At 35.4% G+C, this 27094-nt stretch overlaps 2 protein-coding genes across 4 annotated transcripts in view; both read left to right on the forward strand.

The window, feature by feature from the left end:
* DTWD2 (DTW motif tRNA-uridine aminocarboxypropyltransferase 2) overlaps positions 1 to 7711 on the forward strand; it is an 85150-nt gene extending 77439 nt beyond the window's left edge. Inside the window, exons 5-7 of one of the 3 annotated variants that reach the window (XR_014056416.1) lie at positions 280 to 408; positions 6684 to 6905; positions 7480 to 7711. Coding sequence is in view for 1 of the 3 variants with exons in the window: in XM_081499098.1 (XP_081355224.1) it covers positions 280 to 408; positions 6684 to 6854 (300 nt within the window). In the remaining 2 variants the exon portion in view is untranslated. Of the gene's footprint in view, positions 1 to 279; positions 409 to 6683; positions 7448 to 7479 lie in introns of those variants that run through there. The other 2 variants (XR_014056417.1, XM_081499098.1) reach the window with 2 other exon arrangements.
* LOC145509797 (uncharacterized) overlaps positions 7480 to 27094 on the forward strand; it is a 291814-nt gene continuing 272199 nt past the window's right edge. The window contains exon 1 of the mRNA XM_081499114.1: positions 7480 to 7531. Within this exon, the coding sequence (XP_081355240.1) occupies positions 7520 to 7531 (12 nt within the window). The 5' untranslated portion in view covers positions 7480 to 7519. The remainder of the gene's footprint in view (positions 7532 to 27094) is intronic.

Below are 27094 nucleotides of genomic sequence, written 5' to 3' on the forward strand. Positions count from 1 at the left end.
CCATTGCCTTCTTCTTTTTGCTCACTGGTTTATTAGTCTTATTATTTTTGATTTGTAGGAATTTGTGTATATTTTGAATGTATCTTCTTTGTTAGATGCGTAACCTCTTCTCTTTAACAAAGCAATAATGAAAAGATTTATATACAGAAGATATTGATACATTTAATATTTATAAACTGGTGATTTTGGAAGGAAATTAGAGTAATTAGTATTTAAAATACAGACCTTATGTTGTAAACCTAAAACAAAAATTGCATTCTATTCTGTTTTTGGTTTCAGGTGCAATTAAAAACTAGCATTTCTAGTCAGTATGTAATTCGGGCGCAACCAACTAATAGGTGCCTTTCTACACTGGAGTGTGCAGCTGTTGCTCTTTCTATCTTGGAGAAAAATAACTACATACAAGAGGTATGTCTTTGGAAAGTTACATAGTTTTTGAAAGTACGTGTTCGGTTAGATTTTTGTCTGGAAAATTTAAAAATGCATAACTTGTTAAATTTGTAGCTCAAGTGACAAGTAGACTATATCTGTGATAGAAATGTGTGCACTTTTAAAACCTTCCTTTCTCCTCTGGTGTTTTTCTGTTAGTTTAGCATTCCAGATTGCATTATTGAAATATTCATTCTAGGCTGTGCAAACAGCATTTGTAATATGCTAAATTGTTTTTAAGTAGCATAACATTAAATACAGTTTTTCCTTGGCTAGATGTTTCAGCATTCTGTATTTCTTAGTATTTGTGTTCTCTTGTACTTGGTTTTTTTCTTTTTAATTAAAAGAACATTTTACAGCAACATTTTTCCATTGGTACTTTTATTTGAGGAGAAATATCAACTTTCTGTTTATCTTAGAGTATAAAAAGATACAATTTTTTTGAGAAAAAAGCCTACTGAATATGAAAAGGTTATAACCTGCAATCAACATTTTATTTAATTTCCATGAAAGCCTGATGATTTCATATATAATTCATAATCATTAGTAAATAATAACATTTTAGTAAGTTCACTATCTTGGTCTTTTAGAACATGTAAGAAACTTTACACTTACGACAAGAAAAAAATACCAAAATAAAACTAAATTGTTAGATTTTTTTTTTAATTAGTGAAAATTTTTGATAAATTCAACTCAAGAAGAAAAGTCAGAGGATAATGAGCATAACTAAGTGGAGTTTTATAACTCCCTCTTCTCACTCACACACATACAACACATACACACAGAATACTCTTTTCTGCCTTTTTCCTCTCTCTCTCATACATCATGGTTTCTATTATAAAAGTGTGCCTTAGCCATGAAGAAATTCCAATAATGGATAAAAGCTCAGGTCAGAATTTCTGGATTAGTTACCAAAAAAGAAAAAAACAATGAAAGACCTGCAGCGCCAGGAGAGTTAAAGAATGCTAGAAGAAGCATTGAATTGCCCTTTTCCTCTCCCCCACCCTAAGCCATGTCCTGTGTCAGGATTGGAGACTTTCTTCTTTTGGAAGAAGTAGGCTATCGTGAATAGACTATTTTTGTGTGAATCTGTGTGAGTAGAGTTAATTTGGGGTCTTGACAATTTCTCTTTCTCTCTTTTGAGGAAAAAAATTCATGAGGGATCCTAAATCCTTCATCTAATTGACCAGGGAGTATTCTCAGACTTTTTTCCCCTTAACTTTTAATTCTCCCTTAACTTTATCACCTACTCCAATGTACCTTGCATCAGCAAAACACACTTGATATTCCCCTATACTTATCTCTCAGCTTTGTTTATTAACCATCATCTCTGTATGTTCTTAAGAAGAAAATAACCCTATACTTAGGTATCTTAAAGGAGAGGTGAAACTCAAGACTGTTGTTTAAGCTTGCTTTTTATACAGTCTCTGTATTTTCCTTTTTGTTGATGTAAAACCCTAGGATCAGCCAACATCAGACATCACATCAGTCACTCAGTCATGTCTGACTCTTTGCGACCCCATGAACTGCAGCACTCCAGGCCTCCCTGTCCATCACCAACTCCCGGAGTTCACCCAAACTCATGTCCATTGAGTCAGTGATGCCATCCAATCATCTCATCCTCTGGCGTCCCCTTCTCCTCCCACCCTCAATCTTTCCCAGCATCAAGGTCTTTTCAAATGAGTCAGCCCTTTGCATTAGGTGGCCGAAGTATTGGAGTTTCAGCTTCAACATCAGTCCTTCCAATGAACACCCAGGATGGATCTTCTTTATGATGGACTGGTTGGATCTCCTTGCAGTCCAAGGGACTCTCAAGAGTCTTCTCCAACACCACAGTTCAAAAGCATCAATTCTTCGGCACTCAGCTTTCTTTATAATCCAACTCTCACATCCATACATGACTACTGGACAAACCATAGCTTTGGCTAGACGGACCTTTGTTGGCAAAGTAATGTCTCTGCTTTTTAATATGCTGTCTAGGTTGGTCATAACTTTTCTTCCAAGGAGCAAGCGTCTTTTAATTTCATGGCTGCAGTCACCATCTCCAGTGATTTTGGAGCCCCCCAAAATAAAGTCTGTTACGGTTTCCATTGTTTCCCCATCTATTTCCCATGAAGTGATGGGACCAGATGCCATGATCTTAGTTTTCTGAATGTTGAGTTTTAAGCCAGCTTTTTCACTCTCCTCTTTTACTTCATCAAGAGGCTCTTTAGTTTTTCTTCGCTTTCTGCCATAAGGGTGATGCCATCTGCACATCTGAGATTATTGACATTTCTCCCGGCAATCTTGATTCCATCTTGTGCTTCATCTAGTCCACCATTTCACATGATGTACTCTGCATGTACGTTTTAAATAAGCAGGGTGACAATGTACAGCCTTGCTGTACTCTTTTCCCAGTTTGGAACCAGTCTCTTGTTCCATGTCCAATTCTAACTGTTACTTCTTGACCTGCATACAGATTGCTCAGGAGGCAGGTAAGGTGGTCTGGTATTCTCATCCCTTTAAGAAGCCCCACCTTACAGAATGAGTCAAGCTGAACTTAAAGTCCCAAAGCAATAGTGAGGTCATTAAATTCTCATTCTTTTTGCTTTGATCACTTGGAGTAGTTGTAGTGACCAGGAGCAGAAAAAGGATGTTTGATAGTCAGGTATGTTATTTGGGAGGAGCATGAGCAGAAAAGCATAATGAGACATCCCAAGTTGCTTATTATTGCATCTGGCTGACAATTAGCTTTCTTAGTGGGAGAACTCCAAGTCAGCCTGTTTAAATCTAGCTGCAGTAAAAAAAAAAAATTGGTGCATTCTTCTGAGAAACACAATTAACATCTGCTTGGAAATAGGTGTTTTCTTTCTTTCCTGGGAAGGAAAGCTATAACATGCCTTTTCCCCCCAATAATCTTTTATTAGATATATCCTAATATACCCTTAAGATGACGAGGGGAGAAAAATTACTATTTTTCAGCTGGCTTCATTCTGTAGAGGTGGGGCTTCTCAAAATAAAGCACTTGGCATAGAATGGCCTTCTTAGTCTGTTGACTCATTCTTTTCCTTTATTCTTGAGCAGTTTTGAAACACTGGGAAATAGCATGATATGAGTTTTGAAGCAAGTTTGAATTAGAACTTCATCACTTGTTGTCATCAGTTTTTACCAGAAGGCAATTCATGTAATCTCTTTGTGGCTGCTTTCTTATGTGTAATATACAAGAAATAGTTACCTCATAATATTGTTATGAGAAGCATAACAATGGGATACTTTATGTTAAATGCCTGACACCAGACTCTTCAAGAAGATTTCATTGTTTTGCCTTTCCTTGTCTCTCATGTTCTTGTCTGTAGATTGACAGAAAAATTGAACTGAAAGTTGGTGACTTTCATTATGCTAGTGTAATATGTACCAGGTTTTTTCATACCTTGGAAGCCTTATGAACTTTTATATCTAGATGGGGAAAGGCTTTGTGCTGTAGCTGAAATGCCTTAGTTCTACTCCATCACCAGAAGTTGATAATAATGGTCTTTTGAAACTGTCACTCTGCATCTATAGACAAGGGATTTACAGAACCCTGATTTCCCCCCAAATAAACTGTTAGAAATTAGCTAATTTTGTAACTAGAAGATTTTCTTTGTTCTTCTGAACAAGTAAACCTCTCATATAGCTTCACATTGTCTCAGATATAATCTTATGAATGTATAGAGGAAAATGATCCTTTATATCAAGTTGTATGCTAAGCACTTCAAGTGTATCATTATAACCCACCATAATAATAACCGTGTAAGATGGACTTTACATCTTACATATTCCTCACTATACAGATTAAAAAAGTGAGGCAAATAGAGATTACCTAATTTATCTGGAAACACATAGCTGATGATTGCATCAGTACTTAAAACTCCAAAATCAGAATGGCGTAATACACTCTCTGTACAGTGGGGTTGCCAGTGGGACCTCTACTAATTATACTTAGGGATGCAGGCTGATGGATGCACCATCTAGACACATCATTCTACTTTTATCAAGGAAGGAGTGAGAGGACATGGGGAATCATTAACCACTTTTAAAGCGTCTGTCCAGAGATGATGCACACTATTCATGCTCATATTTTGTTAACCATGTCAAGTTATATGGCCATAGCTAACTTCAGAGGGGACTAGAAAAATGCAGTCTGATCTTGTATCCTGAAAGAGGACTGGTGTATTTGTAAGCAGCCCTAGTGACTATCACAAATCTGTCTATCTCCAAAATTTATTCTCTTAATTACTTCAGAGAATTGATAGAACCTTATCTTCGGGAAGTAAAAGTTGGAAGCCCTTATAGTAGTTATAGGCGTATTATAGGAGCATTACTTTTCTATCATGAAGAATCTAATAAATGTCATAGCATAGCAATAGAAACTTCAGTTGTCTTAGTCTGTATATAGTCCTGGATGTGTGTCTCTGGTATGATGTTTCAGGATCCAGTCACTTCCTATGTTGACCCTTAAAGTAATATATAGTGATTTCTTTATTTCTTCTCTTGTTTGAAGGATTGAAGGTACTAAAATTATGAGAATATACCAGAGACTTTCTACAGTGATGTCGGGGCTTTTTCCAATGTGTTTGTCTTTTTCTTATTGGTGTCAGTTGGGAGTTTCATTTGGTTGGATGTAACAGAGCCCTTACTGCAGTGATTGAACCATATATGGTTTGCCTGTTGAATAAGAAATGCTGAAGTGAGTAGTCCAGGGCTGGGGATGCAGCTGAAAAGGACATCGGAGACCCAGATTTCTTCTCTTTCTGTTCATCATTGTATGTTTTTGGCTTTAATCTTCATTTTTATTGCCCTGTAGTCACATAATGGTTATCTCACATCTAAGAATCATGTTCCAGATATGAAGAAAAGGCAAAAGCCTATGATGCCTGCTAAGTCTGTCCTAGTCCAAGGCCTTCCACTTATCTTGTTGGATAAACTGTCACTAGTTAGTGTAGTATTGCTAGTTGGACACATTGCCACCTTGAATGAAGTTTTGGATTTTTCTGAAATAAGGAAGAAAAGAATGGATATAGAAAAGCAACTATCAGTGAGTGCCACATATTTGTAAGAATTCATTGTAAATTAAAACTTAAAAGCCCTTTGCTACCACTTATGTTGTACATGGGAGGGAATACATTTTTACTTAGACATTGTGAAATTTTTGTAGTTAAATCTTATTTTTAGATTTCACTATCTAGCTAACTAAAAAGATCTGTGTATCTTTTTATTTTTTCAAAAACAATATGCACAGTCCGGTTTGTTATTTAAAAGCGTTAGATCAGGTATCTCAGGCCCAAGGAAAGAATCTGACTCAAATATGTTTAAAACACTGGCTTAATCTTTTTGTTTTTTCCTAACTTTTGAATTTGAATAACTTCAAGGGCATTATGCTCCAGCTGTTTTACAATCTTCACTATTCTTGTGTTATCTTATGGGTCTATCTCGGTCACATGTTTGTGTTTTATGTCTGGCTCTATAGGTATTTGAGTTTAGACAGCTATGTATACAGTTACAGTTATTTCAAATGCACCCAAACCTGAATATCTAACTGGTATGTGGCCTTGGGTGGGCTTCCCCTGTGGCTCAGTGGTAAAGAATCCACCTGCAATGCAGGAGACACAGGAAATGCAGGTTTGATCCCTGGGTTGGGAAGATCCCCTGGAGGAGGAAATGACAACCCAGTCAGGTATACTTGCCTGCAGAATCCCATGGACAGAGGAGCCTGGAAGGCTGCAGTCCATGGGGTCACAAAGAGTTGGACATGACTGAAGCAGCTGAGCATGCATGTAGACCATGGAGTAGTGTGAGAGAATTAGTAAACTTATCCACTGCTGCCATCATCTAATTGTTATCAAGTAGCAGGAAGCTTGTGTTAGTCTGTGATTGAAACTGAAGTAACTAATTTGTACTGAAATGTCTCTTTTAGTCTGCTTGTTACAAATCATTTATTATAATGGCACCAATTTTTGTGCTATTTGAATATATTAAAGTATAAAACTAAGTTTAGACTTTATCGTCTATATAGAAAATTAGTATTTGTATCTTCTTACTGGAATTCCTTTGTGGTATGTAAGGTATGAATTTATATGAATTATTCATTTAGAAATTATCATATATTTATTAGAGTATCTATTGCTTTTCATAGTTAACAGCTGATGATAAAAATATAATAATTTCTGTTTCCAGAGAAAAAATTCATGATTTGTCACACTTGTGTATGTTTCTTTTTTTTTTTTTCATCTAAACAGACTTTGCTTCGCCCTCTTCAGGCTTTATGCTCTTTCCAGCTTCAGCATGGTGCTCAAATTCGCCTCAGCAAGGAACATCTTCTGAAAAATGGATTATATCCTAAGCCAATGCCAAAGAACAAACGCAAACTCAGGAAAATGGAACTATTAATGAACAGCGTTAAAATTTAGTACAATTGTTCTTATGGTGCTAGTTATGATATCTGCAGCTGACAATACCAGGTTAACTTTTTTATACATTTTAAGTCTGTTGAGTTTTTGTCTAAAGAATAAGAGTTACATACTAAACTTACCTAGAAGAAGAAAGTAATCCAAATAGCCATAAAAACAAATTTCACTTACTCAATGAAAAGCAAGATTTATTTCATACTATATTGTTTTAAAAATGTACCTCTAATTTTTTCTTTTTTTCAAATCAGTAATTTGAAATGTGATTAGTTGTTGAGCTAGGTTAAAAGTTCTTATTTATAAACTGGAATGAAAGGAAAGTGGTATGCCTGATTTGTTCAGTATTGTTTCTATGAGTGTTTATAGATAATTACGTAGAGACCTATAATAGAGGATACCTATATAAAGTTATAGTCTTGTACATGAGCTTTATAGCTTGAAATAAGTAACAAAAGAAAATAATAATCAAGTAATTTAGGTTGAATTTTTATTTCATAAATAAGTATTTAGGAACTAAACTTGAATTCAGCTAATGTGATTTAAGTGTGCTATTAATTGCCCTAATTTTAAAAATTAAAGTATAATTGGAAAAAGTATATTTGACATATAATATTATATTATTTTTCAGGTGTGCAACATAATGATTTGATATTTATATACATTGCAAAATGATCACTACAGTAAGTCTGGTTAACATCTCTCACCATACATAGTTATAACAAATTTTTTTTCTTGTGATGAAAAGTTTTAAGATTTACTCCATTAGCAACTTTAAACTATACAGTATAGTATTACTATGTATAGTCACCATGCTTTATATTATATCCCCATTACTTAAAAAATGGACCTTTTTGACCTTCTTCACTCATTTCATTCCACCCTCACCTCCACTTCTGCCTCTGGAAAACACCAGTCATGTTCTATTTATCTTAGAGCTTGTCTTTATATAAGCTTCCCCCCTCCCAGGATTCCACATATAAGTGATATCATTTCTTTTTCTTACTTCACTTTGCATAATGCTCAGAAGTCCATCCATGTTGTTGGAGATGGCAAGATTTCATAATTTTTTATGGCTAAATACTATTCTTTTATAGATCTACGCATATTCATATATATATATGTATATATACATATATATATATATACACACACACACAGATGAACACACACACATGCACACATGTGTGTGCATCACATTTTCTTCATACATTGATGGATGCTTAGATTGTTTCCTTATCTCGGCTATTGTAAATAATGCTGTAATGAACATGGGGGTGCATATTTCAAGTTAGTGTTTTCTTCAGATAAATACCCAGAAGTGGAGTCACTGGATCATATGGTAATTCTGTTTTCAATTTTTGAGGAGCCTCCATGCTGTTTTCCATAGTGGCTGCATCAATTTATATTCCCATCAACAGTGCACAAGGGTTCCCTTTTCTCTACATCCTTACTAGCATTTATCATTTATTGTCTTTTTGGTGATATGGCCATTCTAACAGGTGTGAAGTGGTAGCTCTCGGTGGTTTTTATTTGCATTTCCCAAATTGTTAGTGATGTTGAGCATCTTCTCATGTACCTGTTGGCCATCTATATGTCTTCTTTGAAAAAATGTCTGTTCAGATCGTATGCCCATTTTTAAATTGCATTTTTTATATTTAATTTTATTAATTATTTATATATTTTAGGTATTAATCCATTATTAGATATGTGACTTGCAGATATTTTTCCCTGTTTAAGTAGGATACTTTTTCATTTTGCTGATGATTTCCTTTGCTGTGTAAAAGTTATTCAGTTTAATGTAGTCCCACTTGTTTATTTTTTGCTTTTATTGCCTGCCTTTGCTTTTGGTGTCAGATTTAAAAAAATCATTGCCAATATGTTTTCTTCTAGGAGTTTTATGATTTCTGGTCTTACATTTTAGGTCATAATACATTTTGAGTTGATCTTTGTGTATAGTGTGAGATAGTGGTTCAGTTTCCTTTCTTTTGCATGTGACTGTATGTGGCTGTTTAGTTTTCCCAACAGCATTTATTGAAGAAAATTTCCATCCTTTGTGGTAGACTAACTGACCCATATAAGTATGGTTTATTTCTGGGTTCTCTATTTTGTTTCATCTGTGCCTGGTTTGTACTTCTCTGATTACTATGGCTTTATAATATATTTTGAAATCGGGGAGCGTGATACCTCTAGCTTTGTTTTCTTTCTCAAGATTGCTTTGACTACTTAGAGTCATTTTTGGTTTCATACACATTTTAGGATTATTTGTTCTATTTCCGTAAAAATGCCACTGGAATTTTGATAGATAAAGCACAGAATCTGTAGATGTCTTGGATAGAGCCCTAATTTTTAACGAGGTGCATGTCATTTTGAAATAGCAAACATTTTCATTTTTATGCAATCTGGATAATTTTAGATTTCTCAGTATTCAATGAACAGATTTGTTGACTGTGATACCCTACTGATATTGAAGTTTTCACATGGAAATAACTGTGGAATATAAGACTACTATAATTTTGAGAACAAATTTAAATATTTTTAGTGGGCAAAAGCCTTCAATTTGAGAAAATAAATTCTCCTGTCCGCTTAGAAAAATATTTATGGGGATTTTTGTATAGAATAAGAGATGTATTTGTAGTATATATGTATTTCTAACTCATGTTTACTCCAATTATGTACACATTTAGGCAAGAAGAGGGATCTCTGGTTTGTTTTTTTTTTTTTTTTACTACTTCTAGAGTTTCCTGTATATAGTTTGGAGTTGTAAAGAAAAACTAAACAGTAGATTTAAAAGTAAGCTTTATACACATACACACACACACACATTTAATTTTTCTTGTATACAGAGCTTTTTAAAGTCACTTATTCTCATTAAGCAGTTTTAAATACATTTTAAAAACTATCATTATTAATATTTTTAGTTACTAAAATTCTTCAGAATGTGTAGTATTATGTGAGGATTTAACAATCTGACTTTTAAAAGTTGTTACTTTTTTTTATTATATTAGTTGACTTTTAACTTCAGATGCTTTGTATTTGGTTGAGTTGCCTGGACTAGTTCCAGATTTTGTGGATTTGTAGCTGATAGAAGACTTTACATGTAGACTCTACACTTTGATGTAAGGTAGATTATTTTGTGAATTGTTATTTAAGCCGTGTAGTTAACTCAGAGAGTATTCCTTTATATAAAGGTGACTGTGTGTTTCATCAGCCTGTTTGTGGTGGTTAAAAAATCGCTGTGTAATGTCATTTTGAGAATTTTATGTACATAAAGTGTTGAGGACTACAGTATACAAAACAAGTCACAGTGCTTAGCAGCTTTCTTTAGCTTAGGTTATAAAATTTATTATATGGAACATGAGAGTTTTATTAAGAAAAATTATTTCCCCCCACTTTAAGACTCCAAACCAACTTTCCTTAGCTGTAACCATTACAATCTCGGGGTCTTTTCCCTAAGATTTTGGAAGGAGGAAGCTCTTCACCACCACCATTGTTAGTGAATTATGTAGAGGAGCACTTCCATATGGCTTTCTTCATCACATATCCCCTTCTTCATCACATATCCCCTTCTTCATCACATATCCCCATTTAGTGCCCTAAATTGGCTGTTTAAACATGTGATCATGTTAATAGAGAATCCTTTCCATTGAATGATATTGAATTTCAAGGAGGTAAATTGTTGATCATGGATACAACTTCATTAGTGTAGAAGTAAATGTTATTGATTCTGTAAGTAAAACATTAGTTTTGACTTAGTAAACTTAAAAGTTTTATATAACTGGATTTTTACTATGTAGAGTTAGTTATTCCTTAAAAATAGATATGAGTTTTTAATCGATAAATTTTTATAGATAATTGGGTGTTTTTATAGATAGTAATACTGTGCTTTTTTTTTTAGTAATAATATGTTTTAGATGTAATGAAACTTTGAATCTTAATTGTTTATAGCATAGAATAAACCACTGCCTCTTAATTCCTGTAGCAGTCTTAGTAGATTATAATAGATTGAAATTTTTGCAGGAAATCAGTGCTCCCTGACTTACTCTATGCTGATGACTTGCCTCCCTTAGTTTATTAAAAAAGCATATTAGAGAAACAAATAATTGTTTATTAGTCTTTAATAATTGTTCACTTGAGCTAACAACATAAGAATTATTTTTTTAAAGAAATTTTGTCGTGTAAGGGATTAAAAATACTGAAGATATTCTTTGAATAAGAGATTATAATTTACTGTTACTGAAGAATATACTGAGGAATTCAGACATTTTTAAAAGTACATCTGCCTCAGGATTATTTTCATCACAGATGAACTCTTCATTAATTTTGTATGCTAAAAGTATTTGTCCATTTCTGTCTCCAGATATGTTATTTGCAAGGTGAAAAATCTCTTATTACATTTTTTGCATATATTTAATTTTATGGGAAACATAATTGATGTGAAAAAGGCAATAACTTACTTACAATGTGAAAAATATCAGATTTTATAAATATAATTGCATATTTTTTAAGCTTTATTAAATAATTTTATTTCTAAAATTGCATCTTTCTTAATATAATCAATGAAGAAGCAGTTAAAAATATACATGAAAAACCATGATTTTGAATCTAAAATGTAAGCTTGCCTTTTCACATCTCTGGATTGTCTGCAATTATAGAAATAAAACCAGTATTTTAACATACATTTAATAGTATTGTTTAGTAACTCTTAGAACTCTTGCAAATTCAAATTCTATGGGGCAGACAATGACAGATGCTTTCACCCATGATGGGTAGTCTTTTATGAAAGAAAAATATCCATTTAGTGAATAAAGTAAAAATAAAAATGAATGGAAACAGTATCTTTCAGGCAAAATATATTAACAAATTGGCTATTCCTTTAATTTATAAAGGGTTCATTCAGTAAGTTAAAGTGGGAAAAATGGATTATGATGTTACTTTTTGATTTTTTTATTTGTGCTAATTGATTTCATTACTTTTCAGAGTATTGGTCTTCATTTTAGCTTAACGTTTATTAAAGTTTATTCTTACAGGGTATAATAATAGCTTTATTTAGAACTTAACATTTGTAATTTGTAATATCTAATATTCAGTAGATTAATATAATAAAATTAATTTCCATTTTAAAAGAAATCATTAAATTACTAATGACTTAATGCTTCTACTAATTTTTGTTGATAAGTTATTTGAATTATTTTTAAAATTAAAATTGTTATTATACACGGGTTTGATCCCTGGGTCAAGAAGATCCCCTGGAAAAGGAAATGACAATCCACTCCAGTACTCTTGCCTGGAAAATTCCATGGATGGAGGAGCTTGGTGGGCTACAGTCCATGGGGTTGCAAAGAGTTGGACACGACTGAGCGACTTTACTTTCTTTCTTTTTATGGTGATTATCAATAACATTATTATTAAAATGTCTTAAATGATTAATTTGAAATATTAATATATGAATCATTCCTAGTATTTTGCATCAAAGAACAAAATGTTAGGCAATATATCTCTCTATGCATCTACCATTATTTTGGATAATTGGACGTGATGCTTTAGTAGTGAAATAGGCTTTAGTATTTATAAAAATTCAAGGTCAGTATATAGTAAAAGTGTCTTAAGGCCTGTCTTTTATGTCTGTTAGTAGATCGATCTTAGTCTACTTAATCAGTCCAATAAACCGTTTATATAGTAATTATTTTTATGTAGCACTTAGTATGTATCAGGCACTATTTTAAGTACTAAAGAATATAGTGATGTTGAAGACAGAATTCCTGTGTTCAAGAAGCTGAAGTTTGGTGGTTGGAAACAGATGTAACAAAATAATTTCAGGTATTGATAGCTGTTACAGAAGAGAGTCCGGTAGTAGAGTATGAGAGTTCAGCCAGAGCAGTTGGTAAAGGCCTTGGTGGACGAGGCGACTTCTCTGTTTTTTGCTAAATGGTGAGAAGGATACAGCACGTAAATAATCTTAAGGAATTTTTCAGGGAAATAATCATTCAGAGGGATCGAAGGACAGGAATCTTTTTTTAGAGATATGCGATATTAAGGATAGCTGTCTGGGTAGATTGGTAGACTTGCTGAAGAAAAAAACAATGACAGATTTTTGAATCTGAATTATATTTTTTCAGTGAAGAAAGTGGTAAAGTTATTAACCAAATATGAAGAAGGATATTGAGATATGTTTATGCAGAGAGAGAATGTGGTATTTATCTGGAGAGTGGGTTTACTGGGGCAAGGAGTAGGATTGTTTGGCATTGTTGTGTACCCCTTTCAGATACATGAGTATACATTTGAAGTAGATCTGGTTAGCATGCTTATGTGAGTTGTGTATGTGTGTGCTCTTATGTTCCGCTGTGGTGCCTAGTCCTAGAGGAAGCAGATGATTGAACTGGGGTGTTGTTAGATGAGCACAAGAGAAGGAGAGAGGGTAAGGGAGTCGGGGGTACTGTGTTATAAACTAGACCGCAGAATCTGGGATGGTTGAGGAGAGAAGGATATCTAGACCATGTGTGTGCAAAGCCTTTTCGGTCGTGTCTGACTCTGTGACCCTATGGGCTATAGCCCACCAGCTCCTCTATCCATGAGATTCTCCAGGCAAGGGTATTGGAATGGGTTGCCATTTCCTTCTCCAGGGGATCTTCCCGACCCAGGGATTGAACTCATGTCTCTTATGTCTCCTGCATTGGCAGGTGGGTTCTTTACCACTAGTGCCACCTGGGAAGCCATCAAGTAAAGAGTCAAGAGGCTGTGGAATTGGACGGCCAAATTTTGGGGTCTGGAAATTCCCAAGAATAACAGGAGTAGTGGTGGAAAGTAGGTGCTGAATTCATCAGTGAGTGAGAGGAAATGACTGGAGGTTAATAGGTAATGTCAACAAGGAGGGAAAGGGGTAATAGTCTGGTAATGCCTTTCAAAGGTGTTATAAGTTTTTAATGAAGAAAGAGGAAAGAACAAGTGAGTTTGATGGAAAGTGACAAGGGCCATCAAGGAGAACTACTCTGTCTCTAGGCTTTGAGGTACGAGGGATGTGAGGAAAAGCAGCTTCCACTTGAGAGGACCACAGGAGAAGCAACGTCCTAAGGGAACAGCCAGTTGCCCTTATGGTGAGGGAAACATTCAAGGATAGGAGAGCTTACTGGCAATTAGGTTGAACATCTAATTTATTATATAAATGAGGGAAATTTTATCTATTGGGTGTGACACCGTACAAACATTAAAGTGATATAGGAATGTTCAAATGGTAATACATCGTCACCCTATTGATCACTGACCATGAATTCTAGAAGGTGCAGTGGAAAGAATTGTTCACTGTGTGTATTTTTCCCATACTACCAAGGACAGTTTCTGAGGACACTGACCTAGTGTTCCACAAATTTGACTCAGTTCTGATACTCCTGAGAGACAGTGGCGGATTCCACAGACTAAGAGCTCAACCTCTCAAGTCACTCCCCTGCTTCAGGTCCAGGTTGTCACCTGTGCCTTCTGACCAGCTGGCTGTAGACTGAAAGGTCCAACAATCCTTGCCTTGGGTTGGATTAGTTTGCTGGAATGGCTCACAGAACTTGGAGAAACATTTTACTTATGAGATTGGCAGTTTATTATTGAAGGATGTAACTCAAAAAGAGCCGGATGGAAGAATTACATAGGATAAGGTATATGGGATGGGGCTTGGAGCTTCCATGTCCTCTCTAGGCTCATCACCCTCCCTGAATCTTGATATTTTCACCAACCTGGAAGCTCTCTGAACACTTTCCTTTTTGGATTTTTACAGAAGCTTCGTTATATGATTGATTAAATCAATGACCGTTGGAGATTGATTCAGCCTCCAACCGCTCTCGTCTTCATGATCTTTCTAATTATGGCTTATTTTACTTAGAGTTATAGCCTCCAGAATCATCCATGTTGTTGAAAATGGCAGAATTTCCTTTTTAAAAATCATTAAACACACACACACACACATACCACATTTTATTTATCCGTTGAAGGACACTTAGTTTACTTCCATATTTTGGCTGTCGTGAATAATCCTGTAGTAATATGGCGGTACTGAAAGTTTCAACCCTCCAATCCTGTGGCTGGTACTCCTGGCAGCAGGCCCCCATCATTAAGTGCTTAAAAGTCACCTTGTCAACATAAACTCAGGGTTGGTAGAAAGGGGTTTGTTATAAATGTTAGGACCTCTTTATTGCTTTTATCACTTAGGAAATTCCAAAGATTTTAGGAGCTCTGTCAGAAATGAGAAAGAAGATGAAATAAATATTTCTTGTTATAAATCAAAGTATCACAGTTTCTAAGGATAGAAAGAGTAGGAAATGGATTTTTAGAGAAGTCTAGTGGTGAGTCTATAGGATGACAGATCATCTTGGAAGTTTGCATTCTTATTGAAATGACTGGACATGTAAAGTATGATGGGACTCATCCTGAGGTCAGAACACTCAGTAAATCTTTAAATCCCAAGAATGTTTTTTTATTGTTAGAAAGGAATAATTGGCAAATATGATTGTATATATTTATATAATGTGATGATTTGATATACATATGCATTATAAAATGATTACCAAGATCAAGATAATTAACATATCCATCACCTCACATAGTTGACACTGGCAACTCTTTTGTGTATATCTGGTGAGAATGCTTAGGATCTGATGCACAAAGTAACTTGATATTTGTGTATACTGCAAAATGATCATCTCAATAAGTCTAGTTAATATCCATAACCATACAGAATTGCAGTTTTTTTTTTACTTGCTATGAGAACTTTCAAGATTTACTTTCATAGCAACTTTCAAATATACAAATATTATTAAGTATAGTCCCCATGCTATATATTAGATCCTCAGAACTTATTCTTATTGTAACTGAAAATTTGTGCCCATTGCCCTGTATCACCCTATTCCCCCCTACCCCAGCCCCTGGTAACTACCATTCTATTTTCTTTTCTGATTTTCTTTTCTTTTTTTTAAGATTTCACATATAAGTGATACCATTTAGTATTTGTCTGTCTTTATTTTACTTAGCATAGTGCCCTCCACTGTACATCCATGTTGTTGCACATGGCAGGATTTACTTCTTTTCTATGGCTGAATAATATTCGTGTGTGTATGTGTGTGTGTGTGTGTGTGTGTGTGTGTGTGTGTAATATTTTCTCTTAATCTGTTGACCCATTGAAGTACATTTAGATTGTGTTCATGTTTTGGCTATTGTGAAAAATGCTGTAACTTGAGAATGCAGGTTTGTCTTAAAGATTCTGATTTTAATTCCTTCATATATATACCCAGAAGTGGGGTTGCTGGACCATATGGTGGCTCTATTTTTTATTTTTTGAGGAACTGTCATACTGTTTTCCATAGTGGCTGTACCATTTTTACATATCTACCTGAAGTGTTTAGGGGTTCCCTTTTCTCAACATTTTTGTTCTCTCTTGTGTTCTTTATGCTAGCTCTTTTGACAGGTATGAGATGATAACTCATTGTAGTTTTAAACTTTTTTATTTCTTATTGAAGTATAGTTGGTTTACAGTTATCATATTCTGCAGTATTCTTGCCTGGAAAATCACGTGGTCAGAGGAGCCTGGCAGGCTACATGGGGTTGCAAAGAGTTGGACACGACTGAGTGACTAATACTGTCATATTAATTTCAGGTGTACTACACAGTGATTCAGTTATATATATGTATCTGTGTATATATATATATGTATCTGTGTGTGTATATGTATATATATATATATATTCTTTTTCAGATTCTTTTCCATTATAGGTTACTGTAGAATATTGAATATATTTCCCTGTGCTCTACAGTAGGTCTTTGTTGGTGATCTATTTTATACATAGTAGTGTGCATATGTTAATTCCAGCCTTCTAAATTAGAAGGGATAAATTGCCCCTCCTCCCCTTTCCCCTTTGGTAACCATAAGTTTGTTTTCTGTGTCTATGAGTCTGTTTCTGCTTTGTAAATAAGTTCATTTGTATTTTTTATTCCACATATAAGCGATGTCACAATACTTGTTTTTCTCTGACTTCACTTAGCATGATAAACTCTAAGTCCATCCATGTTGCTACAAATGGTGTTATTTTGTTCTTTTTTAATGACTGAGTAATATTCCATCACACACACACACACACACACACACACACCCACTTCTTCTATATCCATTCATCTGTCAGTGGACATTTAAGTTGCTTCCGTGTCTTGCTATTGTAAATAGTGATGCAGTGAACATTGGGGTGCATGTATCTTTTTGAATTATAGTTTTCTCTGGATATATGCCCAGGGGTGGGATTGCAGGATCATATGCTAACTCTGTTTTTAATTTTTTAAGGAACTTCCATACTGTTCTCCATAGTGGCTGCATAATTATGGTTTTGATTTTCATTTCTCTGATGATTAGTAGAATAAGACCCAACTGTAAACATTCCATAAGATGCTCCAGACACTTTAAAAGTCAAGACAAGGTTAAAGGTAAAAGACTGGAAAGAGATACACCATGCAGATTTTGACTTCTAAAATTTTCTAATCCATGTTATTTTATCCTTCATCCAGCATATATATATTTAACACCTAGCAGCTGTCAGGTACTGTCTTAAGTACAATGTTGTATGTTTAAAAAAATCTAGTTATTTGGATTTTCCTTTATTTTGAAGTTAGGAAAAGTTGAGAGTGGTAGGGGATTTTCACATAAATGTTTGTTCCTAAAAAAGTCTTATTCTTAAAGGAAAAAAGCCAGTTTGCACAGCCTGACTGTCCAGTTAATTCTTTTTTGTGGTTATAAATGTCTACCAGAAAAAAACAGAATACTTTTAGTCACAGTGGTAGGCATCAGTAGTCTTTAGTAAATCCTTTAATCCTGTCTGGATCTTTTATAAGGAAGGATATAACAACAGTAATATTTTATTATGTATTTGTTTGATTAAAATAATTGTCTCAATCCTTGTGATCTGGTCATTAACTCTTTAATGTATTACTTTAGAAACCATGTCACATTTACTTCCTTTTTGAATGGGAAATGGAATCTGATTTTCCCTCTTGAGTGCAGGATGTTATTCTCAACATGTGGTGAATCCCTGTCAGAAATGAATAAAAGCTTCATTAGATGTTTCTTATAAAGAAAATTAATTTTCTTTTCTTAACCTACTTCACTTTATTATCAAAATATAATCAGAAAAAGCATTCTAATATATGTTGACAGGGCTTTCCTGCAGAGAGGTTGTTCCAGTTGACTTGATGATTTCTACAGGAAAATTCCTTGCCTAGTGCATAATTTAGGTATGATAGTACCAAGGGACTGCACTGACCAATGATTTCAGTGAGGAAATCATGTTGAAACCAAAATATTTCATGTAAAATATATGATTTTCTTCATGTTCTTATTTAATATTTAATAAATCCAGCCCTGAAGCATAGTCTTTGAAATGCAAGTTCAGCTACCTGACTGATATTTTTGCATGCCACAATTAGAGCTGTCAAAACAGTCTTTTTAAAATAGAATCAGCAAGAGATTGAGTGCTTGTTGTCTGAAGTTGTACTAACATTACTTGATGTGAATACAGGATTTCCACAAAAGGTGAAGCTAAAAAATACTTTCTGGCTCTAAGTACAGCACTACCCATAACATGCATCAAAGGAAGCAGTATATTTTTCAAGGGTATGGTGAGATCTTTTAATTATTTAGTTATATGTATGAAAAAGCAGACATAGCCAAAAAAATTTATGAAGAAACATGTAGGTAAACATTTCTGAAATTAGCTTATGGAACAAAGAGCCTCAAATATGTTGTTATAATATGGAAAAGAAAATAGGGCGATATATGGAGAATCCTAAAATAGTTATTCATAAAGAATATCATACATCTGACAGAACTGCTTTTAATTTATTATCTTAGGAGTACATAGAGTAAGTGAAGTAAGGTAATAAATAGCTCGTCAATTCCTAGTCTTTTCTTTTGCAAAACATATTTTTAAATGATCAAAATCCAAAATATTTCCTAATTCATAATAAAATTCTCATTCTGCATTGCTAAGCATCCAGCAAGCAGCCATACAGAATTGTATAATTTAGATATAGATATAGTTCTTGCATTTAGATTGGATATAGATACAGTTTTTGCATCAACTTTTTGCTCCTCTTTCACTTTATTTGCCCATATATTTAAAACAGTCTAGAAAAATTCTCTGCCTTTCTCTCCCTCCCTCTCTGCATTCTTTTTTTTGTGTGTGTGTAATAAAGTTTATTAAAGTATAAAAGGGATAGAGAAAGCTTCTGACATAGGCATCAGAAGGGGGCAGAAAGAGTACCCCCTGGCTAGTGTTAGCAGTGGAGTTATATACTCTAAGATAACAGGATTAGCCAGAAGGTTTAATCCAGAGACTGTCCTTCAGGCAGGATACATTATTGTTATAATCCTTGTAAAGACAGACCTACTCCCATAATTTACATTTTAAGATAACAGAACTTAACCTGATGTTATTGTAAGCCAGGTTCCTGATGATTGTCAGATTTTAGAATTCTGATAGAAATTTTGTGACAAATTCTGTAGCAGCATCTCAAACATAATGTCAGGGGTGAATCTCTCCACTCCTTTCAAGTAGAAAATGAATGATAAAATCTGTACTGTAATATCAAGTGTTCTGCTCTCAAACTGCCTGACTTGCTCAAAAGTCAGGAAGAGCAAAGAGAAACATTGGTCCCTGCAGTATGTGAAATTTTAAAATGTGTATGTTACCTTTGGAAGGAAAAGCTGAATTGTTGTTTAAAGGTTTTTGGCTAAAAGCTTTACTATCTACTCCCCAGTAACTCGCCCTTGGCTTCATATTGTGGTTATCTCCAGCTGAGTCCTGGAGATGGGCCAGCTATGGTTGGTCACTGCATCAGAGTGCAGGGAGTCAGCTGTACCTGAGGCGAACTGTTACGAAAGTGAAACTGTCAGGCTCAGCAGAAGAAGAGCCCTTAAGGGCACTTGGCAGTTCCATTAGCAGTTATGCCCAAAAGAGAAAACCTTGTGGAGCCTGGACTAGGCTGAAGCATGCTGATCCTCCCTGTGCAGAAAGAGTACTCTGGATTGTGGAGATGCTGCTGCCCAGGATCCTTAACATACTGTGATCTCTTTCAGGGTTGCCTTTCTAGATGTGGGGTTTTCGTTACTGTATCTCTAGCGCTCCTGATGAAAAACAGATGTGTTCTCTCAAAAGCGCGAGACACATGTGATTAAGAAAGAAAAAGTAAATGTTCGCTGATCTACAAAGACCCTCATAAACTAGAGATAGCAGAAAGAGAAGGGCATGAAGGTCGTTCAGAGGTGCGGGGAGTTCAAGCCCTCGAAATGCTGCACCTATAGCTATCAGTCTTGAGAATATTAAGCCCCTCCCCAGATCACAAAGATTCCTTTATGAAATACTCATGGTAGAGAATTTTTATAAAATCATTAGTGATTTCTTAAAAATATACCTGTCTACATACATCCCGAGGAGCCCTGTCTCCATCAGAATAGTCAGGTCAGGATGTTACACACATTCTCCACAATATTTTAGGAATCTTCCTGAATTGCATCCAGAATACAGGTCAATTTTTTCATATTCTTAAAGGTAAGAAAGTTATCTCTTGATTGTTGATTTATTATTCAAATACTTTAGCTCAAAATAGGAAAGTGGAAATCAACGTAGTTTTACTGCAAAAATTTGGTGAAGAAATTATAGTTTGTTTCTTTTGAGTTAAAAAGAAAATCCAAGCACTTCACCATTTCTATACATCAAGCCTGATTTCTCTTGTAGTATAAATGCTTCATGAAGGAGTCTGTTGATGTGAAAGAAAAAGTCCATATTTGTATTACTTTTACATCAGACATTTAGACATTTAAGGCTTCTAAGTCTTACGGATTTCTTCTAATTTGTTTAATTACTGATTAATATTTATTATATTAAATTTTTGGCCCCCCAAAATCATCTTAATGTGTTTGCTCAGTCTGTGACAAAACAATTGCTAAAATTTGTTCATGTTAATTTTATTTTACAATCATCTTTTCTTTCATCTATATTTGACTCCTCAATAATTAAATCTATATTGATGAACTAAGTCTTGGCTTTTCAACATTTTCATGTTGAAATTTTCATAGATCTTATAGATAATTAGATAACTTACCATTCCTTATATAATTGTGAATTTTTAAAACTTCCAAAGAGCCCAAACTGCTCTACCTTAATATAACTTCAACTATATGAGCTCTTAGCTGGTCAAAATACCTTTCAAAAAACCAATTTTTTGATCAGTATCATAACCAGTCACCTGACATAAAGCAACAGGAATGTGCAAGAACGATATCAAGACTTTACTAGCTGATTTTGGTTGTTCTTGAACGTGTAACTGCAAGTTGCAATGTTGCAGTATTTTCTGTTTTAGTCAGTCTTCTTTTTCATAGTAACTGAGCACAGTACAGTACTTAACAGTATTTTTCTATAACAACAAAAAGGAGCTTCTGGTTGTGAATTGCAGCTTACTTGCTTTCACTGGACCCTGTTTTGTTACTGATTCCTGAGAGTTTTGATAAAGGGGAGTTGCTAGTAAATGCATTTGTGGCCAGATTTCCATCCTGCCTAAACCCCCATTTTACTTCCAACCTCGGGGGATTGAGCTTGATCATATTTAAACCTCAGTGACTCTCTTTTCATCTTTTCTCACTTTAAATTCTAGATCTTCTTTTTTCCCTAAAACCTCATCTTGCCATGTGTGCATGTGTGCTCAGTTGTACCCTACTCTTTGCAACCCCATGGACCGTCACCAACCAGGCTCCTCTGTCCTTGGGGTTTTCCAGGCAAGAATACTGGGGTGGGTTGCCATTTCCTGCTCCAGGAGATCTTCCCTACTCAGGGATTGAACCCATGTCTCTTGCATCTCCTACACTGACAGGCAGATTCTTTACCACTGTGCCACCTGGGAATCTCAAAGCCTCATTGAGGTCCATTTAAATAAGGCCTCAAAAGAGTGATTGGACAGTAAGTACACTCAGGCCTGTAATAGCATCTGTTGAAGAAAACATAGAGTGGGGAGAAGCAATAGGAGAATTGGATTTCTCACTGACGTTCACCTGCTGAAGCAGAGCACGGAAATATTTTTAACAGTGCTGAGTGAAGGCCCTGGCCCTTGGGATGTAGAATGTTGAATATAAATTATTGGAGGATGAATCAGCCCATCCCCTGCCATGATCAGGAGCTAGTATCCAAGCCTTAGGGCTACAGCTATATAACACAGTAGAATCTACACTTGTTCCATCCTCTTAGCATTTGCTAAATCATCTCTCTACAGAGGCTAACCACCTTTCTGTGGAGCCTCTCTGCCTTCTCAACCTTGTTCACCATTCTCTCCCACACGGTAAGGTGGCCATTGATAGATGAGTGCAAATGTTGCCTTAATCCACTTCTCATCATGACCCTGTGTTCCTCATACCAAAGCATCCAGTCATTAGTCCTCGGGAAGGTGGTGAGTGGGACATCAATCTGGGGTACTTCTCGCCTCAGTTTTGTCATGGGCTCACTCAAGAGAGTTGCTCCCTCGTGGTAGAGAGGCTGTGATGAAACAATTTGTTTTAGATATGTGGATATGACATTGGTGGCCTGAGCACTAACTTTTTTTTTCAACAATCTGCGCATGCTTTAATTTTAAAAATGCCAGTTGCTAGCATTTCACATTGGGAATCTCACTTAAAATTTAAGATTTCTCTTTTCTTTTAAAAGATTGAAAAATTTTGCCTCTTTGAGCCTGTATTCCTTCCTGGCGACAGATGGAGGTCAGTGTTGCCTGTCCCCTTTGGACGTGCATTCTTTGTCCATTTTTCCCTGGCCCAGAGCACAGTCACTTGTATTATTGCCTGGCTCCTGTGTTCATTTGAGTCTGAACCTTTTGTTTTAGAATCTCACTGAATGTGTGACTGCTGACGTATTGCCCCTATCATGTCTGTCTAATCTAAAGGTACAAAAATGGGACAGATTAACAGTTACAAAAATATCGTTTCTAAGATGTTTCCAGTTTTTACTTTGGACTTGGCAATTTGCCGAAAGTGTTAGTGTAAGTTTTTAGTAGAGAACAATCGTATTTCTATATGAATTGAATTGCTCGTTCAAAATCTTTGTTCCCTGGGGGTGGAGGCAAGGTTAGGGAGGACATTTCCTGCTGCTGCTGTCTGCACTTAAAACCTTTTACCCAATTTTGATTCCAGCTGGAGTGCTTGAGTAAAAATTTTATTGTACAGGAATAATGCACAAATTGTTTTGAAGGAATAGTGTTTGTCTTGAACGTAAGTGACAATAGCACGAGACAGCAGGTTAGTGGAGCCTCATGAAGCACTGGGCTGCCTGGGTAGCTCAGATGGTAAAGAATGTGCCTGCAATGTGGGAAGCCTGGCTTCAACTGCTGGATTGGGAAGATCCTGTGGAGAAGGGGATGGTAACCCACTCCAGTATTCTTGTGTGGAGAATTCCATGGACAGAACAGCCTGGTGGGTTATAATCCATGGGGTTGCAAAGAGTTGGATATGACTGAGCGATTTTACTCACTCACTTCATAAAGTACTGGATATAACTGATCCCAGATTCAGAGACTGCTCACCTTCCACTGTTCTTCATACCTTCCTAGAGTGTTTGTATCTGAGGGGAGTAGGGCATATTGAAGATGCATGCCAGAGACTAAAGCAAAAGTGGATATGTTTCTGTTGCTTTCTGGTAAATCTGAAGAGTTTTTATGCTAGATCTTGACACTTTATTCATTCTTACTTTTCCTCCTAAGTTGAGAGAAGGTGCTAAAAGCATATGTTATAGAATGAGCATCTGAGGAAGTGTTCTAAATTTGGTAAATGAATGTAGAACTGTTGAAGTGGCTCGCTTTTCTGGAGAGCATCAAGAGTAGAGTGTGTGTGGAGCAGTAAATGAGGCAGAGAAAAAATGGGGTTCAGGGAGGGAAAGAGAGATATAGGGAGAGAATGCCCATGTGTGCATGTAGTATGTAGGATTGAAGGATTTTAGCGAAGAATTAACACTGAATTGGGAACAATTCTGGGCATCTGTGAGATGCAACTGACTACAGAGTTGAAATGCCAAAGCCTTCTTTTGCTTGCTTTTCTACACATCTGCTGTCTTGACTGCTACTGACATTTGCACTTTTTGAGTCTTTTAAGAAATTTTAAGATGAAGTAACCAATCAGGTCTCTAAGTATTACTCGAAAGATGAGGCAAAATCACAATTGCATTGACTTTTGGAAAACTGTTGATCTGAATATGAAGTGACATCTAAGAGGCAAGTAGGGCAGAGCTGTTAGCAGATTGTAGATGGTTCATTTCCAAGGCCATGCAGTTATTTCAGTATTGACCCAAGTCTACAAACACTGTGTGGAAGTATCCATTTCCTTTTTATTTTCAGCTCACAACAAACCAAAAAAATTGTACTACATTTGGAATCATCAGTTGCCTTTCATGATGAAATCAAAGATATGTAAGTTGCTATCTTAATATGAAGATTTTATTTATGAAAAATTTAAATGATTATATTTCTGTAAAACACTCCAATTTATAACTTGAAGATATAAAAATGTAATGTAAGCTTATTCAGTTAGTTAAAAAAACAATGTAAAATAACACATTAATGGTAAATGGTGTAATACAATATATGTCCACCTGGTCTGTATATTTTAGTAGTGAAGGGAGAACCTTAATTCAAATGTTTAAAAGGTAATCTTTAATTGACATGGTTGTTAATCTAAATGTGGGTGCTTGAAAGGAAAAAAGACACAGAGAATCTTGCAGGTGCCAGATCATCTTAATGGAAGCTTGAAATCTGAGAGAAGAATTATCTAACGTTCTGGTCAAAAAAATGCATATAAAACCCTATAAGCTGATGCAGAATTCATCAGGGTTATAAACCAATAATCAATTTTAGGGGCCAATTTCTGTAAGCTACCTTCTGATGTAATGATATAATCTTACTAACTTGTGCATCCTATGTTGTCACATGGTAAGTACTAAGTTAATGACAAGAAGATGAAGGATTTATTTAGATGCTAAGATTCTGATTCGGTGTTATGCTATGCTATGCTAAGTCGCTTCAGTCGTGTCCGACTCTGTGCGACCCCATAGACGGCAGCTCACCAGGCTCCGCCGTCCCTAGGATTCTCCAGGCAAGAATACTGGAGTGGGTTGCCATTTCCTTCTCCAATGCATGAGAGTGAAAAGTGAAAGTGAAGTCGCTCAGTCGTGTCCGACTCTTAGCGACCCCATGGACTGTAGCCTACCAGGCTCCTCCGTCCATGGGATTTTCCAGGCAAGAGTACTGGAGTGGGGTGCCATTGCCTTCTCTGATTCGGTGTTATGGTAGCTTGTAATTCAGAGAAGTTTAAAATATAAGCATACTATTGGATACCCATGACTCTGACTTGCTTATTAGATAACCTAAAAATTCATATGGTTAAACTGAGAAGACAGTGTGAAGTCCTTCTGAAAGCCTGATTTCTGGAGGGATTCCTGATCATAGAAGGAAAAAAGGACTTTGGGGAAATCACTCTGTGTGCTCATTTTCCCCCCCTAGTATTTTTATTTGTGTGAAATCAGGTTAATATAATCATCAAAGAAACTTCTGGAAGAATGGGATAAGACTACAGGGAGTGAGAGGAAGTCATAAATCATTCTCTCTAGTAGGATATGTGTGGAAGGGAGGAAGCACCAATTTCACTTTTGATTTGTAGAGGGTTTATGTGAAATGGCAGATCTAACTCTGGTTTCTGGAGCTTCCTTCTTCCTTCTTTCCTTCTTTCCATGGACTCATCTTGGTGTTACTGCTCATTTAGTGGAGTGCCCTGGAGCTGGGGTCAGGTTACTCTTTGAGGGCCAAATCAGTTCTCCCACTTGTTTTTGAAAGGCTCTGAAATTGAGAATGGCTTTTATATTTTAAATGGTTGAAAAAAAAAAAAAAAACAAAAGAAGAATAATGTTTAGTAACAGGTCAGAATTGTATAAAGTCTTAATTTTAGTGTCCACAACTGCATTTTTATTGGCACATAGCTGCATTCATTTATTTACATATTATCTGTGGCTGTGTATACTCAGTGTCTGTAATCCTCTCACTTCCAGGAATAAAATATTAAAATTGTTAATTTTCCTTTGTAACTTATTTATTTATTTTTTTTGTGAATGAAATAAAGTATGAAACTTAACCATTTGAAAGTTTATAACAGAAAAATGGTGTTTCCCAGTTACACTCATTGCTACCCTCATTCCTTTTCTCCAGAGGCTATTTTCTTTGCCACTTACGTTTATATTTCTAAGTAGTATACCCATGTTACTATTTGTTGATTTTTCTATTGTAGACGTTACTTGTTGTTTTCTGTTATGAAAGATGAGGATTTTGTTCTATATTCTGCTCACTCATGCTCTTGCCTTACTGCCATTGCCTCAGTATGTTCACGTAAAATTTTTGTTTAACAAGCAGTGGTTACATTTATTATAGTAATGGATTGATTGTTTCCTAGATCTACTGCATAGCTATTGTCCTTTGACTTTTCTTCACCATCTTGGAATTCCTTTGTCTCTTTTCTTTGTCGATTTCTTACTTTATTCTCATTTTTTTTTTATTGCTTTTCTCCTCATTTTGGTGGATCCCATTCTCCAGTGGCTTCCTGATAGAAGATATGTGGGAGATAAACTTTTCAAGAATTTGCTTGTCTGAAATGCCTTGATTGATAATTTTGATGAAGATAGTATTGCAGTTTATAAATTTTTTTTCTTCATAAGACATTATTTCCTCTACTTCCAGTTTCCAAGATTGCCGTCAAGAAATTCAACGTCATGTTGATTCCTGATGCTTTATTGTTTTCTGGGAACTTTTATAAAGGTTTCTTTTTCATCCAGTGATCTGAAATTTCACAATTATATGTCTTATTGTAGATCTTTCTTCTTTTATTGTGTGGAGTACTTGGTTCCTTTCAATCTAGGCACTATATCCTTCAGTTCTGGAAAACTTTTTTCTTGTATTAATTTTATTTTAGTTCCCTCTTTTTTCTCTATTCTCTATTTCTAGAATTCTTATTAATTAGATATGGGAACTTCCATATTTATTTTAATTTTCTCATTTCTCTCTTGTTTTCCATCTGTTTTGCCGTCCTGTTGTTCAGTCATGTCTGACTCTTTGTGACCTCATGAACTGCAGCACGCCAGGCTTCCCTATCCTTCACTATCTCCCACAGTTTGCTCGAACTCATATCCATCTAGTCAGTGATGCCATCC

This window comes from Giraffa tippelskirchi, chromosome 6 (assembly GCF_054371585.1).
Source record: "Giraffa tippelskirchi isolate mGirTip1 chromosome 6, T2T-mGirTip1v1.2.pri, whole genome shotgun sequence".
In the NCBI taxonomy this organism is placed as follows: Eukaryota; Metazoa; Chordata; class Mammalia; order Artiodactyla; family Giraffidae; genus Giraffa; species Giraffa tippelskirchi.